The sequence below is a fragment of the Carcharodon carcharias genome, chromosome 2, assembly GCF_017639515.1.
Source record: "Carcharodon carcharias isolate sCarCar2 chromosome 2, sCarCar2.pri, whole genome shotgun sequence".
Taxonomy (NCBI): Eukaryota; Metazoa; Chordata; class Chondrichthyes; order Lamniformes; family Lamnidae; genus Carcharodon; species Carcharodon carcharias.
The window spans coordinates 40,871,350-40,887,418 of NC_054468.1; the positions used below are offsets into that span (position 1 = coordinate 40,871,350).

Consider the following 16,069-nt stretch of genomic DNA (forward strand, 5'->3'; position numbering starts at 1 on the left):
ATACGGCTATGTGAATATATGGCGCAGATATGATGAAGCTCATCTTGGAGTCAAATATGGCACCAAGGTTGTGAACAAATTGGTTTAATCTTAGGCTGTTGTTGGGAGAGGGATGGAGTCCATACCTAGGGAATGAAGTTTTAAGTGTGGACCAAAAACAATGGCTTCACTTTTCCTAATATTTAACTGGAGGAAGTTTCTGTTAATCCAGGACCGGATGTCGGATATGCAGTCTGATCATTTTGCAACAGTGGAGGCGGTGGTGAGGCAGAGGTGGGTGTTGTCAGCGTCCATGTGAAAACTATTGCTGGGCTTTAGAATGAGATTGCCGAGGGGCAGCATGTAGATGAGATATAGTAGGGGGCCAAGGATAGATCCTTGCGGGACACAAGTAGTAAGACAGTGGCTGCAGGATGAGAAGCCATTCAAGTGATTCTCAGGCTACGTTTAGATAGATAAGAATGGAACCACGTGAAAGCAGTCTCACCCAGTTGGATAACAGCCTAGAGGCACTGGAGAAAGAAGGTGTGATCAATCATGTCATTGGCTGCAGACAGGTTGAGAAAAATGAGGGGTGAAACTGTGCCTCTCTCACAGTGACATAGGGTGTTGTTTGTGACTTTGATAAGAGCCATTGGGTACTGTGGGTGGAAACCTGATTGGGGGGATTCCGGCCTGAGGGTCCAGGAAAGATCGGCATGGATTTGAGAGGTGACAAGTTGAAGGGCTTCGGAGAGGCAAGGGAGTTTGAAGATGGGATGATAGTTTGTAAGGACAGTTGGGTCAGGGACTGCTTTTGAGGAGAGGAGTGATGATGGGAGGGCTAAAGGAGAGAAGGACATGACAAAGATGATAGACAACTTTTCACAATATCAACTGACACAAAGACCAGGAGTAGAAGTTGGGTGATCAGCAGTTTAATGGGAATGGGGTTGAGTGAACACAAGGTCGGTCTCTACAAGATGAGCTTGGAGAAGGCATGAGGGGGGAGATATGAAAGAAACTAGTGTGAAGATGCGAGTTCAGGGCTAGGGCAGAGAGACGCTTAGAGGAAACCTGCCCCACTGGGCTAATGGAAGGGAGGGAGCATAACAGAGGTAGCTGATAGGATAGTCTTGGTGAGAAAGTATTCCATGAACTCCTTGCAATTACTGTTGGAGGTGAGGCTGGAGGGAATTGGGAAGAGGGGTTTAAGAGGACAGTTTGCAGTAGAGAAAGGAAACTGGGATTCCAGAATGATCCTGGAATAGTGAGTAGTTTTAGCAGGCAAGAGCAATACCTATTTTATGTGGCTCAGCCAGGTCTGGTGGTGAATGGCTAAACCAGTTGTTCACCATGGCCTGAATCTTGCACTCGTCGGGTGCATGCAATCGGCAGGCCCAGAAGCGGATGCGATCAGCCCCCAAATGCAATTTCACACAGGATGGCCAATTAACGGGCAACCAGCGTGAAACACGCACTGAGAGAGGCTCGGCGCTGCCAGGGGGCAGCGGGAAGAGGGCAGACGCCAAGAAAAGTGAGGCTGGGTGCTTCTAATGAGTTCCCTGAGGGCTGCAGACCTGCACAAATTAAATGAGAAGAAAAAAATGCAGCAAACTGTGACACATTCAAGCATCTGACAGCAGAACTCAAAAAAAACTCTCAGTCACCAGGCACCTTTTAAAATTATACTTCACCCTGGACATTTCATCCCGCCCTGGATTGAGGTTGTAGCAAAAACGTGAATCTCACCAGGCCACTTGGCGCATCCGCCAACCGTAAAAGTGGACGGGGCCATGTAAAATCGCTTTCAAGTGACTCCTTAACGGGGTTAATTGCCTGCTTGATGGTGGGCGTGTGCGCTTCTGACAGCCACATGTCTCTGTCAAGCAAGAGTGCGCGATGGCATCAGGATTCACGCCTGATGTCTTCTCGTGTGATTGCATATTCTGTCCGGTTGGGCGCACGCCCGCTCAGATGACAAAAAATTCTGGTTCATATCTTACAAGTCTGCATCTCTTAAGGGAGCAAAGATGAGGGGACCTAGCAAGACCATGAGAGGTGGCAAGGTCAAGGGGGTGGCTGTGACTAAGGGTTGGAGATTTTACATGGAGGGAGCAACTTAGGGAGGATATGAGGACAGTGAGAGAGAGCATAATGAGTTGAGATGGAGGTTGAAACCAAGGAGGACTAGTTCAAAAATACTTCATTGGTGGTAAGTTGCTTTGGGACATTCTATGGCCATGAAACATGCTATATGAATGCTAGCCTTTTTTTCTAATTTGATTATTAAAATTAAACAGTGCGTTTGAGATCCAGATATAAATAGATTGGTACTACGCGCATTACGTGTTTAGTGATCAAAAGGGTTCTTTATTTCTGCTCCAAATCCTCACCTCAAATCTGACCCCAGAATCATGAGCATCTTTACTTCCTTCATCAATAATTCTATGACTGTCAGCATCCACCTTCTTCTCGGTCTGAGCTTTCTCCTTAAGGTAGTCCATCCTCCGCTGTCGACTCAACTGATTATCAATGAGAGTTTGCAGCTGACTCCTTTCAATGGAGCCCAGCAGGATCATGGAATCTAGAGGCAAAACCAATCCAAACAGTTTGTTAGACATTTAAAGACTATAATGTCAGCACCAAGAATATCAGCCTGTAAATTCATTACAGAAACACTCTCAATTAGCTTCAGTAGCCTATGCTTGTTACAACCAGCCATCTGCACTCACCTGCTTCCATGTTTCTATATTTGCTTTACCATCATAATTCAGCAGAAAGACAAGAAAAACCAATATCCAAGAAAACAAAGGTCATTTTAACAACCAGTGTGTTCAAAGTTTAAAGATTTTATATGAAAAGTGAAGGGTTGCACTTGAATTCCACTGTAATTTAGAGCATACCATGTTCAGAACGGAACATCAACATTTTAAGGCACAGAATATTTACCAGGTGTTACATTGTTCAATTGTAAGACTATTTACCAGCTGGATAAATCTTACACTGTAATAAGATTACAACATGAACCTTTTACTGTAAAAATCATTGAAAAACACAGGAACACTAACTCCACATAATGTGCATCTTCCAAAGATGAGTATGGGCTCTTTTATTGTGACAAAAATAATGCAATATGCAGATGTTGGAAGCAGCATAGTTACCAGTTTTATTTTGGAACACAAAGTTTATTAATCAATGCACTTTTTAAGAGTGCTTAAACTGGCAACTTGCAGTGGTAAGGAACAGTTTAATTTACACTCATCAGTAGATCAGCTGGTTTACCTCCTAAAACAGCACCAACAGTGATTTATCAAGTTAACTACTAGTGTTCAAAGTTAACTACTTGCTGTTCTTCTGAATAATTTAAAAGGTTTCTCTCTTCATCAAAAGAACCTTGCAAGAACCTTAAGATGAATTTACATGGAAACACAATATCAATTGCACGAGACATCTGTGACAATTGCCAGTTGGTTAAGTGGCTAGATGACGTGAGTGTGATGCAGAATGATGCCAAAAGGTTGGGCCCAATCCCGCACCAGGTAGTTCATGGAAGCTTGCCTCCTCACCTTGCCCCACCTTTGAGGAGTGTTGCCAATCAAACTATATCTAACCAATTGTCTCTCTCTAAGGTAGAGAGATGCCTATGTTCTTCTGTGGACTATGGCTAATTACCATTACCAAATTTAATTGAAAATGCTGGAAACCTCAGCAGATAAATACCTGAAACACAGAGCAGAATCTGAGGCATGGGCGGCAGTGAATCAGGAACCCAAAAGTTACCGGAGTGGGTTTTCTCGTGACCTTTAAGTCAGCCATGTAATTAGCATCCCGCCTCCTGTTTTCCTGACCAATTGAAGCAGACAGGCATGATGAAAACCCTCACCTGATAGTTAAAGACTTTATATTTAAGGAGACCCCAGCAAGGGTTGGAATGCATCAATTATAGGACAGTCAGGACAGAGAAAGCAAGTGCAATGATGGAGTCTCAATGTGGGAAGGCTGCCACTCTGAGGCATCACTGAAAGCCATGTTGCAGTCTGTAAGGGTCTGCAGAGAGACATTCTTCCCAGCAGACAGGAGGAAGAAGCAGCTTCTGAGGCCAAGCAGCTGTGGCTAGAAGAGGCTCAGGAGGTCAGCAGCTGAAACTGTATCCATGTTTTTTTATTAGTTCATGAGATGTGAGTATCACTGGCAAAGTCACCATTTATCTTCCATCACCAACTTCCTTTGAGAAGATGGTGGCTCACTACCACCTTCTTAAGAGGAATTAGGGATGGGCATTAAATGCTGGCCTTGCCAGTGATACTCACATCCTATGAACGAAAATGAACATCAATACATTGTTGCAAGATACGTTGTCAAGGCAGGAAAGGTGAGACTGCATTCAAGTGCCAATCCCCTCACTCTAACTCCCCATCGTTCTCCTACACAACATTCCTCAGACCAAAATAATAAAAAAACAAAAACAGAATTACCTGGAAAAACTCAGCAGGTCTGGCAGCATCGGCGGAGAAGAAAAGAGTTGACATTTCGAGTCCTCATGACCCTTCAACAGAACTAGGTGAATTCAAGGAAGGGGTGAAATATAAGCTGGTTTAAGGTGTGTGTGTGGGGGGTGGTTTGGGTGGGGGGAGAGAAGTGGAGGGGGGGGGTGTGGTTGTAGGGACAAACAAGCAGTGATAGAAGCAGATCATCAAAAGATGTCACAGACAACAGAACAAAAGAACACACAGGTGATATTATCTAAACGAATGTGCTAATTAAGAATGGATGGTAGGGCACTCAAGGTATAGCTCTAGTGGGGGTGGGGGGAGCATAAAAGATTTAAAAATATTTAAAAATAATGGAAATAGGTGGGAAAAGTAAAATCTATATAATTTATTGGAAAAAAACAAAAGGAAGGGGGAAGAAACAGAAAGGGGGTGGGGATGGAGGAGGGAGCTCAAGACCTAAAGTTGTTGAATTCAATATTCAGTCCAGAAGGCTGTAAAGTGCCTAGTCAGAAGATGAGGTGTTGTTCCTCCAGTTTGCGTTGGGCTTCACTGGAACAATGCAGCAAGCCAAGGACAGACATGTGGGCAAGAGAGCAGGGTGGAGTGTTAAAATGGCAAGCGACAGGGAGGTTTGGGTCATTCTTGCGGACAGACCGCAGGTGTTCTGCAAAGCGCTCGCCCAGTTTACGTTTGGTCTCTCCAATGTAGAGGAGACCACATTGGGAGCAACGAATGCAGTAGACTAAGTTGGGGGAAATGCAAGTGAAATGCTGCTTCACTTGAAAGGAGTGTTTGGGTCCTTGGATGGTGAGGAGAGAGGAAGTGAAGGGGCAGGTATTACATCTTTTGCGTGGGCATGGGGTGATGCCATAGGAGGGGGTTGAGGAGTAGGGGGTGATGGAGGAGTGGACCAGGGTGTCCCGGAGGGAACGATCCCTACGGAATGCCGATAAGGGGGGTGAAGGGAAGATGTGTTTGGTGGTGGCATCATGCTGGAGTTGGCGGAAATGGCGGAGAATGATCCTTTGAATGCGGAGGCTGGTGGGATGATAAGTGAGGACAAGGGGGACCCTATCATGTTTCTGGGAGGGAGGAGAAGGCGTGAGGGCGGATGCGCGGGAGATGGGCCGGACACGGTTGAGGGCCCTGTCAACGACCGTGGGTGGAAAACCTCAGTTAAGGAAGAAGGAGGACATGTCAGAGGAACTGTTTTTGAAAGTAGCGTCATCAGAACAGATGCGACGGAGGCGAAGGAACTGAGAGAATGGGATGGAGTCCTTACAGGAAGCGGGGGTGTGAGGGTCCTCAGACCAAGGTATCTTGCAGCTCCACCCATTCCTCTCTCTCAAGGCACTTCTTCACATACCCATCTGAACAGCCACCACTGACACTCATCCTCATTTGTCATCTCACACCCATCCTCCACAGTCACCCTCCACAAATGCTAGCCATCCATCCTCTCAAAACATTCCACTTCTCACAAACAGAACCTCTGCTTTCTCTCCTTATAGGATAAGAGAGCACAGAACACCAGGGAGAGACAGATCTGGGGTAGCGTCGGGTGGGGTGGGGGCGCTCGCCTCCTGCAGCTGGCAGCCTGACCACTGTAGAAGATGAGGCCATGAAGATCTGCAGAGTGGCAGAGTACATGGCCATTGGAGATGGAGAACTGGAGGTGTCCCAAATACCTGGTGCCAGAATTAGATGCCACATGACGCACTGCACTCACTCATTCAATTGGTATCACCAGGAACTGAAATATCATGGTCTGCACAATGATCTGCACAGCTCATCTCTTTCATCACCCACAGGCACTTTGTGTGTCACACTGAAGCTGGTGTGGCTGGAGACCAATGACCCCGCAGAGGAGATCACGCACTCTGAGGAAGCTCTATCACACAGCTCACGTGCACTCGCCACCAGATCAAACACACACTCCTCAGTGGCGCCTCCAAGACAGGTTGTCACATGGTGAGCCACAAGTCACAGATGAGCAGGAGCAGCTGCTGGAGACAGGGACAACAGCGGAGAGCCCCTGTCAGAGGGTGCAGGACACTCCCGGGCCCAGTTGCTGAGCCTTGGGGGTCATCCAAAAAGAGGACAATGCTGGAACAGCAGCAGAAAGTGAGAGAGGTTCGGTCAGCATTTCTAGAGGCATTGTGTGCCACTGAAGCAAGGTTGGAGGTGTCTCCAGTATAAGTGCCATGATATCACAGACTTTTGTGCTGATGTCCACCGTCATGGAAAGTGTGGACAATTGCTTGGGACATCAGCTATAGCAGGCAACATACTGGCTCACACTCCACCTTCAACCTGCCACTTTAAACAGGATGGAAAAAAGTCGTGTGTTCATCATTCAGTGCATCATTGAACTGCAGCAAAGTGCTCTTCAGCTCCTAGCCAGAAGGGAAGTACAGATGGGCCATGAGAGGGAGAGAGAGATAATAAGGGACTTTAACTCCCCCCTCCTTTGTCTCTCCCAATAAGAGCTCCAGATGCTGCCTCCTGTCCCAACATTTGAGTCTGCCCCTGCCTGACTGCATGTGGGTCAGTCTTTGGCAGAGCGTTTGTGGATCCCAAACCTAGAGAACGTCAGCCATGGGCACCTCAGCAGTCAGAGTAGAGGGATGAGCAGCCTATCTCTAGGTCCACTAGGCTAGATGTCATGTTCCAGGAGGCTGCAGGTGTCAGCAATGACCTGCCAAAAACATCTGAATCTCCTGAAACAATGATTCTCACTCATGTCTGGAAAGCTGATCCTCTGTCTATGTACCTTGTGATGAATATATCACCTCTTTTGAGTTGGAGCTCTGAGTTCATCTTCTCTATTGTGTGGAGCGATAGTTGTTTGAGAAGGCAGCTGCTGCTCCTGCTGGCTTTTCTGTTATGGCTGTTGCTGCTCCTCTTTTTCCTTATCAGAGGTCCAAGGTAGAGCTGTGTAAGCTGCTCTCATGTTGCTATGAAGGTTGACAGCAGGGAGCGCAGGTCAAAGTTTAAAAAGACCAAATTAGCAGAAATGACCTCCAAACTATTGTAAATCACCTCCAACGCAGGGAAAGTGCACTCTCAGGACAAGTCCTGTGAGCAAAAGCCTTTCACTTGGGCAAGGAAACAGTTCTCCTAGTTCAGTATTGAAAGACTTTCCAGCCTGCCAATTCCACAGTCCCATTAATCCCTCCTGTACTCCCGCCTCATTGAATCTGGCGAGTTTCAGACATCTCTGGAAACCCATGCACTGATGGTTAAAGCCAGAACGCTGGATTAAGTCTTTTTAAATTGCCATTTTGCATTTGCTAATCACTGACCCACTTGTCACATGGGGGTTTCCCACACTCCTTCAAACTTGTACCGGTTAAATGTTCACCAGCAGGGTCATGTAGGGCATCTGACACACCAAGACCGTTAGATGTTTTCACCCCCCGCATGCACTGTTGTCCATTCCCCCCACACCCCCCAATTAAAATTCCCCATGTTGACTCTGTTTCTCTTTCCACAGATGCTGACTGTCATGTCCTGCTGGAGTATTTCCAGCATTTTCCATTTTCATTTCACATTTCCAGCATCTGCATTATTTTGCTTTAGTAAATTGAATTGAAGCTGCTTTGGAAATACTGCAGATCAGTGTTTGCACCATTCTGAACACACAGCTTACCATACAAACAACACAAATTGATGCCAAATTCTAAAGACTACAGAATGGCAGATTTATATATTCGTATACAATCTGTACAACAGACAACTGGAAAACTAAGCAGCGGTGCCAGGCCTGACTCAGGAAAAAGGGGGAGAATAGATATAAAACGCATGGGTACAATGGTGAAAAACAAGAAAACCTAAAATACAACAGGAAAGGGCAAAAGGAGAATAAAAAGAGGAGAAAAGATTGAAAACCCGAGGGAGCATGGAGGTAAAAGCAAACACTGAGTGCAGTACTTACAGGGAAAAGTCAGAGGCAAGTGCAGAAAGAACAGATTTCCCGATCAATGTTATTTTCTGTCCAGTGAAAACCCATTTAATTCAAGTGAGTTAATTCTGATGTTAAATTAATGCCAATTGGAAAATCTAGGCCAGTAAGAATAGAATAAACATTTACAACAGGAGGAAGAAAACAAGATGGAGCATACATTTTCTTTCCACATTTGCTTAAAAAGCTCATGTATAAAATATAACTATAGTGCCCAAGTTCATTACGATCTTTTACATATGTACCAGAAGTATTGCATCTAAAGTACAAACTGCATGAACTTCTGCAGTAATCATTGTTTAAAATGCAACCAAATTAAGAACCTTTCTGTACTCAAGACTTTAATCCATGAAGCAGAGAATCTTAAAAATCAATAGAGTAATTTGGACTAAAGCTCCTTTTATCTCATTGAATTATCTCTTTCTAGTGCTGCACTTATATTTTTGGCCCTGCACATAATCTTAAACTGATGACCTCTCATCACTGGCTCCCCAACCAGAGGAAAAGTATTTCCCTACCACCATGGAGAACCATTGTAATTTATAAAATCTCTATTACATCTTCTCTTAGCATTCTCTGGGAATAGTTCGAAGGGGCTATTTTCACTCTCCCTGCCAGAGGAACTGGGCAGTCAGGCAGCCATTAAAATTGGTTGGGTGACTTCCTGCCAATTGCATGGGTTCAGCTGGCTTCAGTTTTAGCCTGCTCTTCTAACAGGTAGCAAGGGTGTCCACCTGAAGTTGGTAGGATCCTTCTTTAACTATGCAAAATGGAATCCAATGATGTCATCGTGGCTTATCAGACAGTGGGCAGATGCTCTGGGACCAGAACAGGGCACAACAGGAAACTTAAAAAAAAAAAATTTTGCTTGTAGAGTTAAGAGAAGCAGGAGTGTTCCTTCAGCCCAATAGGGAACCCCCAGCCTATAGCTTACTTTAGTGCCAGCAACAGTTCCTGGCGACATCCTGCTGCCCAGAATTTCAGCCCTGTCCGTTGGATGGCAATCACTTCCTACATGCCGATGAGTCCTGGACATGAAAGCTGCCTGAGCCTCATGCTGCCAAGCCTAGCGCGATTTGGCTTTCTTTACTCCCATGACTACCACACTCTGACCAATTGGCTGATTCCCACTCCTGGTTAAAATAAGAGATTTGGTATCTCAAGTCTCTCAATTGTAGGGGCAAATTTTACAGGGGGTGTATTCCTCGCACCCACCCCATCCGGTCAAAATGTGACTCAGCACCTCGCTGACTTTAAATCCGGCCGCCCCAAAGCAATAATACGCTTGGGGAGGGGGCGACTTTAATAGGGTGTGTGGGAATTGTGCTTCTCAGAGACAGGAAATCCTGTCCACGAGAACTGCAAGCCAATCAGAATGGCCACAGCTCTGAAGTCCCAGCATTGCCAGAAGCAAGTAGTCCCCAGGAAGAAAGAACATGGATACCCAGCTTGAAGGTAAGTCTGGGCTTTTTGGTTGGGCAGGGATTGGAGACCTCAGCGTGGCTTTGGTGGGGGGTGGGGGTGCGAAGTGGGGAGGTCAGGTTTTACTGATGGGCACAGGGACCCCGTAAAGGAGGTGGCCCCCTTCCTTCCCCCCCTTAGCTTAAGCAGTGAAACCTGCTGAGCTGGTTGCCTTCCTTCCCCAGCCACACGTATTATACCAACAGAGGTAAAATGAAGTCCTTAGGTGGCAGTTAGTTGTCCACTCAAGGGCCTCAATAGGCCTAAGGGCAACTGGGCTGCCTGATGTCTTACCCGCCTCGTGGGGGGTGAGCGGGAAGGTGGTGAGCTGGCCACCCGTTTTATTTTATGTGTCTTCAAATACTCCAGCCAGGGTGTGTTAAATTAACCCCACAGTTTTCCTTTCTTGGTATCACCTTGGTAAAGCAATGTCAGACATATCCTATGCTATTAATTTCATTTCTGTAATGAGGTGCCAAAAATTGCACACAATAGTCTGTGGCCTAACAAGTTTTCTGCATGACTTTAAAATTTCAGCTTTAGTCTTAAACTCTATGTCACTATTTAGAAAGCCCAAAATATTTAATAGCTTTATCTACATGTTCTTACATTTTTACATGTGGTTACACCCCACGCTCTCTCTCTCCCTCCATCCACAGCCTCCAGGTTTTTCTATTAAGTACATACTTTTATTCCTTACTTTTTCAATCCCAAAATTTCTTACTTCACACTTACGCACATTCAATGGCAACTGCCACCTGTCTACTCAATCTACACACTGACTATATTGAGCTGACGTGTTCCTTGCTATTTGCCAAATTCCTTACTTTTGTGCTGTTAGCAAGTATTGAGAATGTGAGGCCCATAATTAGTTCAAATTAGTTCAAATTATTTTTATATAAAGAACAAAAGTGAATCCATCACTGACTCCAGGGTATATAATTTCCAACCCTTGAACAATCCAAACAACATTCTTAATTCTTACCTTCCAGTCTGTTAATCAACCTTCTATTCATGGTGCTAACATTTCCTTTCACTAATGCCTGATTTTATTTGCCTATCACGCCTCTTGTGAGGTATTTTCTTGGATGTCCTCAGAAAACTCTCATTCTCATACAATTAGTTTATCTAATCAACCACTGCTTCAAAAGTTGTAATTAAATTTGTCAATTGCAAAGAGTCCTTAACAAATCTCTGCTAGCTGTCCTTGATTAAACTGTGCAAGGAAAGCTCCAGTGTTATCTCATCACTACCCTTCTGAGTTGCTGTCACTGCCCACCTCATATAAGCCCCTACTGAACAATTTCACTAATTCAGGCACTCCTGGTCTTTTTCTCCTGTTCTTTGACTTATCTTTCTATGCTTGAGTCTTCTTGGATGATCTCATTTCAGTGAGTATAATTTCGAAACTCCTCAACCTCCCTGCTGCTAGTCTGCTCCAGAATAACAGGAAAAGTATAATTTTGATGTCCCTGGATACACTGAGGATATATCATGCTCCAGAAGGGTTCTCTGCACTGCCATTTGTATTCAAAAAATAGCCTGAGCCCACACAAGCACCACACTCACAAGAATCATACTCCTCTTACTCACTTTGCACAACCATTAATTAAGGAAAACAAATACTGTAGCTCAAGGTTGAAGTCCCACTGAGGCTAAACTTTGCCCCCCACCCTGGCTTCTTGCAGTTCGAAATTGAGCTCTTGTAACTTGCTGTAAATTTATGCTATCTTAATTATCACAATAACCCAAACTGCCACAGAGAAGAAAGCCAGAGAACAGCTAATCACACCTCTCTTGTAACCAATTAACTACCTGTTGCTCGTTCAGTCTGGCCCTCAGTTAAGGCAAAAAATAAACAACTTTAATTAGCTCCTACTATTGAGCAGCTAAACTGGACTAAATAAAAATAAACTTAACTTAAAAATATCATAAAATGCATAAATGGAAATTTCAATTATGCTTTCTGATGCTAAAAGAGCTGCATGTTGACAGAACTGAACTAATTTGGTGAAGCCATCAAATAGAAGTATTACAGTTTTACCCATAGGGGTAATTTTAGCTATCGGTGATAGTGTAGAATGTGCAATGTTGGATCTGCAGCCCATTATACACATTATACATGAGGTGGTACCACAGGCATTCAATCAAATAACATACCGTCGTCAAAAGTTAATACCCCATAATAAATATGCATGTAGACCTGTGGCATAGATTTGTGGCACTGTACCATAAAAAATAAATTAGAAGTTGATTTTGCAGAAAGTACACATTTCCTAAGTGAAGAAAAAATTCTTAAGGACCTCCATTTTCCTTAAAATAAAAAATCTTGTTCTATAAAAGAGTCTCTTTGTTTTTGTCTCCTCATTATCTATTCTGGACAAAAGTGATTTAAAGATTGAAAAGCATGGATGATGAACTCACTGATGAACTGTACTTCTTCAAAGAATGTTAACGCAAATCAAATCTTGCACTTAAGAAAATAATTTGGCCTAACATCATATTCTTTAGATAAAGTTCGATCCTTTTAGCATACAGAACTGTCTCTGATTCCTGAGTTTATGTCACAAATTATTAAAGGCTTTCTTCTTCTTACCTGCTGACTCAACAAGAGGAAGGTTTTTAAGTTTGGTGCAGAGAAGGAGATCTTGCAGGTCTCTATACTTGCAGTTTACAATGACAAAGCGGATGTCCCTTACCATTATATCTTCCACACGGATGTTATATTTCCTGAAGAAAAAGAGTATTTCAATAAACAACGATCCGTAATGAACAGTATTCTCTCTGAGGTTAATAGGACTCAGCATGTTAATGGCTGGTGAGAGCAAAACTAAGACACTGAAATTACTCATTACACATTATTTTAAGGTGTTTTTCTGAATTTCATCTTAATTATTTAAGCACAGCATAATCTTAAATTAACACTAGGCCATTTAGGAGCGAAATCAGGAAGTATTGCTTCACACAAATCGGGAACTCTCTGCAACCAAATGACTGTGCATACTGGGCCAATTGAAATTTTCAAGAGTGAGATCAATAGATTTTTGTTAGGTAGATTTAAGGTCCTACTCCTGTTCTAATGTTCCTACTGGGTGGAAATTAGTATCTGTTACAACCAATTTTTAGGCACAACACTCAAACACCATGACGGGCCTTTGTGCAATCGGTGCAGGCATTGGTCCTACTGCTGAATTTGAGAGGCCCATTTTCAGGTGTCCTGGTAGACGCCTAAAATTGCATTAGGTCCCTGTTAGATCAAAACAGTTATAAAAACAAAAAAACTGCGGATGCTGGAAATCCAAAACAAAAGCAGAATTACCTGGAAAAACTCAGCAGGTCTGGCAGCATCGACGGAGAAGAAAAGAGTTGACGTTTCGAGTCCTCATGACCCTTCGACAGAACTTGGGTTCGAGTCCAAGAAAGAGTTGAAATATAAGCTGGTTTAAGGTGTGTGGGGGGGGGGGCGGAGAGAGAGAGAGAGAGAGAGAGAAGTGGAGGGGGTTGGTGTGGCTGTAGGGACAAACAAGCAGTGATAGAAGCAGATCATCAAAAGATGTCACCAACAATAGAACAAAAGAACACAGGTGTTAAAGTTGGTGATATTATCTAAACGAATGTGCTAATTAAGAATGGATGGCAGGGCACTCAAGGTATAGCTCTAGTGGGGGTGGGGAGAACATAAAAGATTTTAAAATATTTAAAAATAATGGAAATAGGTGGGAAAAGAAAAATCTATATAATTTATTGGAGAAAAAACAAAAGGAAGGGGGAAACAGAAAGGGGGTGGGGATGGGGGACGGAGCTCAAGACCTAAAGTTGTTGAATTCAATATTCAGTCCAGAAGGCTGTAAAGTGCCTAGTCGGAAGATGAGGTGTTTTTCCTCCAGTTTGCGTTGGGCTTCACTGGAACAATGCAGAAGCCAAGGACAGATATGTGGGCAAGAGAGCAGGGTGGAGTGTTAAAATGGCAAGCGACAGGGAGGTTTGGGTCATTCTTGCGGACAGACCACAGGTGTTCTGCAAAGCGGTCGCCCAGTTTGCGTTTGGTCTCTCCAATGTAGAGGAGACCACATTGGGAGCAACGAATGCAGTAGACTAAGTTGGGGGAAATGCAAGTGAAATGCTGCTTCACTTGAAAGGAGTGTTTGGGTCCTTGGACGGTGAGGAGAGAGGAAGTGAAGGGGCAGGTGTTGCACCTTTTGCGTGGGCATGGGGTGGTGTCATAGGAGGGGGTTGAGGAGTAGGGGGTGATGGAGGAGTGGACCAAGGTGTCCCGGAGGGAACGATCCCTACGGAATGCCGATAGGGGGGTGAAGGGAAGATGTGTTTGGTGGTGGCATCATGCTGGAGTTGGCGGAAATGGCGGAGGATGATCCTTTGAATGCGGAGGCTGGTGGGGTGATAAGTGAGGACAAGGGGGACCCTATCATGTTTCCGGGAGGGAGGAGAACCGTTTGTGATGTATAGCCAGAACTTAGCAACAGCCATTCTTTCAGCACAATGTTCACTGACAGTTCTCAAAGGTGTAAGTTATGTCAAGGATTCTAAGAGATTACAGATCACTCAAGGGAAAGTGAAATACAGAAAAGGTTGGAAAAATAAACTATGGAAGAAGGTGAACATTATATGCTGATGATTGCTTGTGCTATATAGTTTCTTTAGACTTAATAGGCATTTAAAAAAAGACTAGATAACTTTCAAGATTATATAATGTAGCTCCAAAATACAATATACAGCAAATGTAAGATATCCCACAATAATAAGGGAAAACAAAGTATTTCCTTGTGATGAATAATGCACAGGTTGATGTTGGTCTTTCCATATTCCTGCACTACTAACATGCCAAACAAATAATAAAGGAATGTGTTTGTGAGCAACGTTTTCGGAAATATAAGACTGAACTTCCCTTCAAAGGAATGAGAGTAATTTTCCAGGAAAACCACCTTGTCTGTTTATTCAGAAATCAAAGGCTGCGATTTACCACTCCAGCCCTAAGTCCTGTGGGACATCGAATCACGTGGTGGGGTGGGCAACAAGTCACACACCCCACCATCGTATCTGGACACCATATTTAAAAGGCACCTGGGCATTCTTTCATGCATCGCCAAGTGCTCTGCAAGACAGAAATGACCTCCACGAAGCAGCAGGCACTGGCCCCATGCTTCAGCAACGCCTCACTACAGACTCTACTGCAGGCCGTGGAGGACAGGAGGGACGTCCTCTTTCAGAGGGATGGTAGGAAGAGGCCTACCTGTCTCACCACACCTCACACCTGCCTGGAGGAGATCACCAGGGTGGTCAATGCCACATCTCAACTGAGGAGGATTGCCCAACAGTGCAGAAAGCGAATGAATGACCTAATCCACGTCGCCAGGAAGTGAACATTCTACTCCCCATAGTCACCTCACTGAATGGATACTGGGATGTGGGCCTCAATGGCAAGGCCAGCATCTGTGCTGCCCATGCATAAAAGTCCTTCATTAAGGTGCTGCCTCATAGCCCCACTGCAGTCCATGTGGTTTGTTGGCAGGGAGGCAACTGTGGGTTGCTAACCCAGCCACAGAGGGCACAATTGGCATAGAGGGCAACTTGCAGATGCTGCTGGTGCCATACCTCTGTTGTTCTTGTCCTTCTATCTGCGAGAGCTCGTGGGGCTGGAGGGTGCTGCCGGGGACTAGCAGCAGTGCTGCATCTTTCATATGGCACACAGCTACTAATGGATTGGTGGTGGAGGGTCTCAATGTTGAGGGTGATGGATGGAGTGTCAGTCAAGCAGCCTGCATTGTCCTGTATGGTCTCCAGCTTCCTCGATGCTGTTGGAGCTACATTTATCAAAACAAACGGACAGTATTCCCTCAAACCCCCCACTTGTGCCTTGCGCATGGCGGACATGCTTTGGGGTCTCAATGTTACTCATTAGAAACAGAATTAGCAGCATGTGACATAGTCCTTCATCAGAAGTGCTCACATCTTGCATCTTTACACAGGAGAAGGCAGCGCACAACAGGCACGAGGCGGAGAAGACAGGAGGAGCCCGAAATCCAGCCCCTCATACAGTATGGACAGGGGCTGTCCAGCTGGCAGGGGAGGAATGCAACTGCGCTTGTGATGACAGTGAGGTCGGCCTCCCCCAGCCATTTGGTGAGGAAGCATGCCTAATCTCTGCATC

At 44.8% G+C, this 16,069-nt stretch overlaps 1 protein-coding gene across 1 annotated transcript in view; it reads right to left on the bottom strand.

Annotated features, from left to right (window-relative positions):
- Nucleotides 1–16,069, bottom strand: part of LOC121269216 (chloride channel protein 2-like) — a 611,614-nt gene that overhangs the window by 78,442 nt on the left and 517,103 nt on the right. Inside the window, exons 16-17 of the mRNA XM_041173762.1 lie at nucleotides 12,497–12,630; nucleotides 2,376–2,566 (exon numbers count right to left, since the gene is read on the bottom strand). Coding sequence (XP_041029696.1) covers nucleotides 2,376–2,566; nucleotides 12,497–12,630 — 325 coding nt within the window. The remainder of the gene's footprint in view (nucleotides 1–2,375; nucleotides 2,567–12,496; nucleotides 12,631–16,069) is intronic.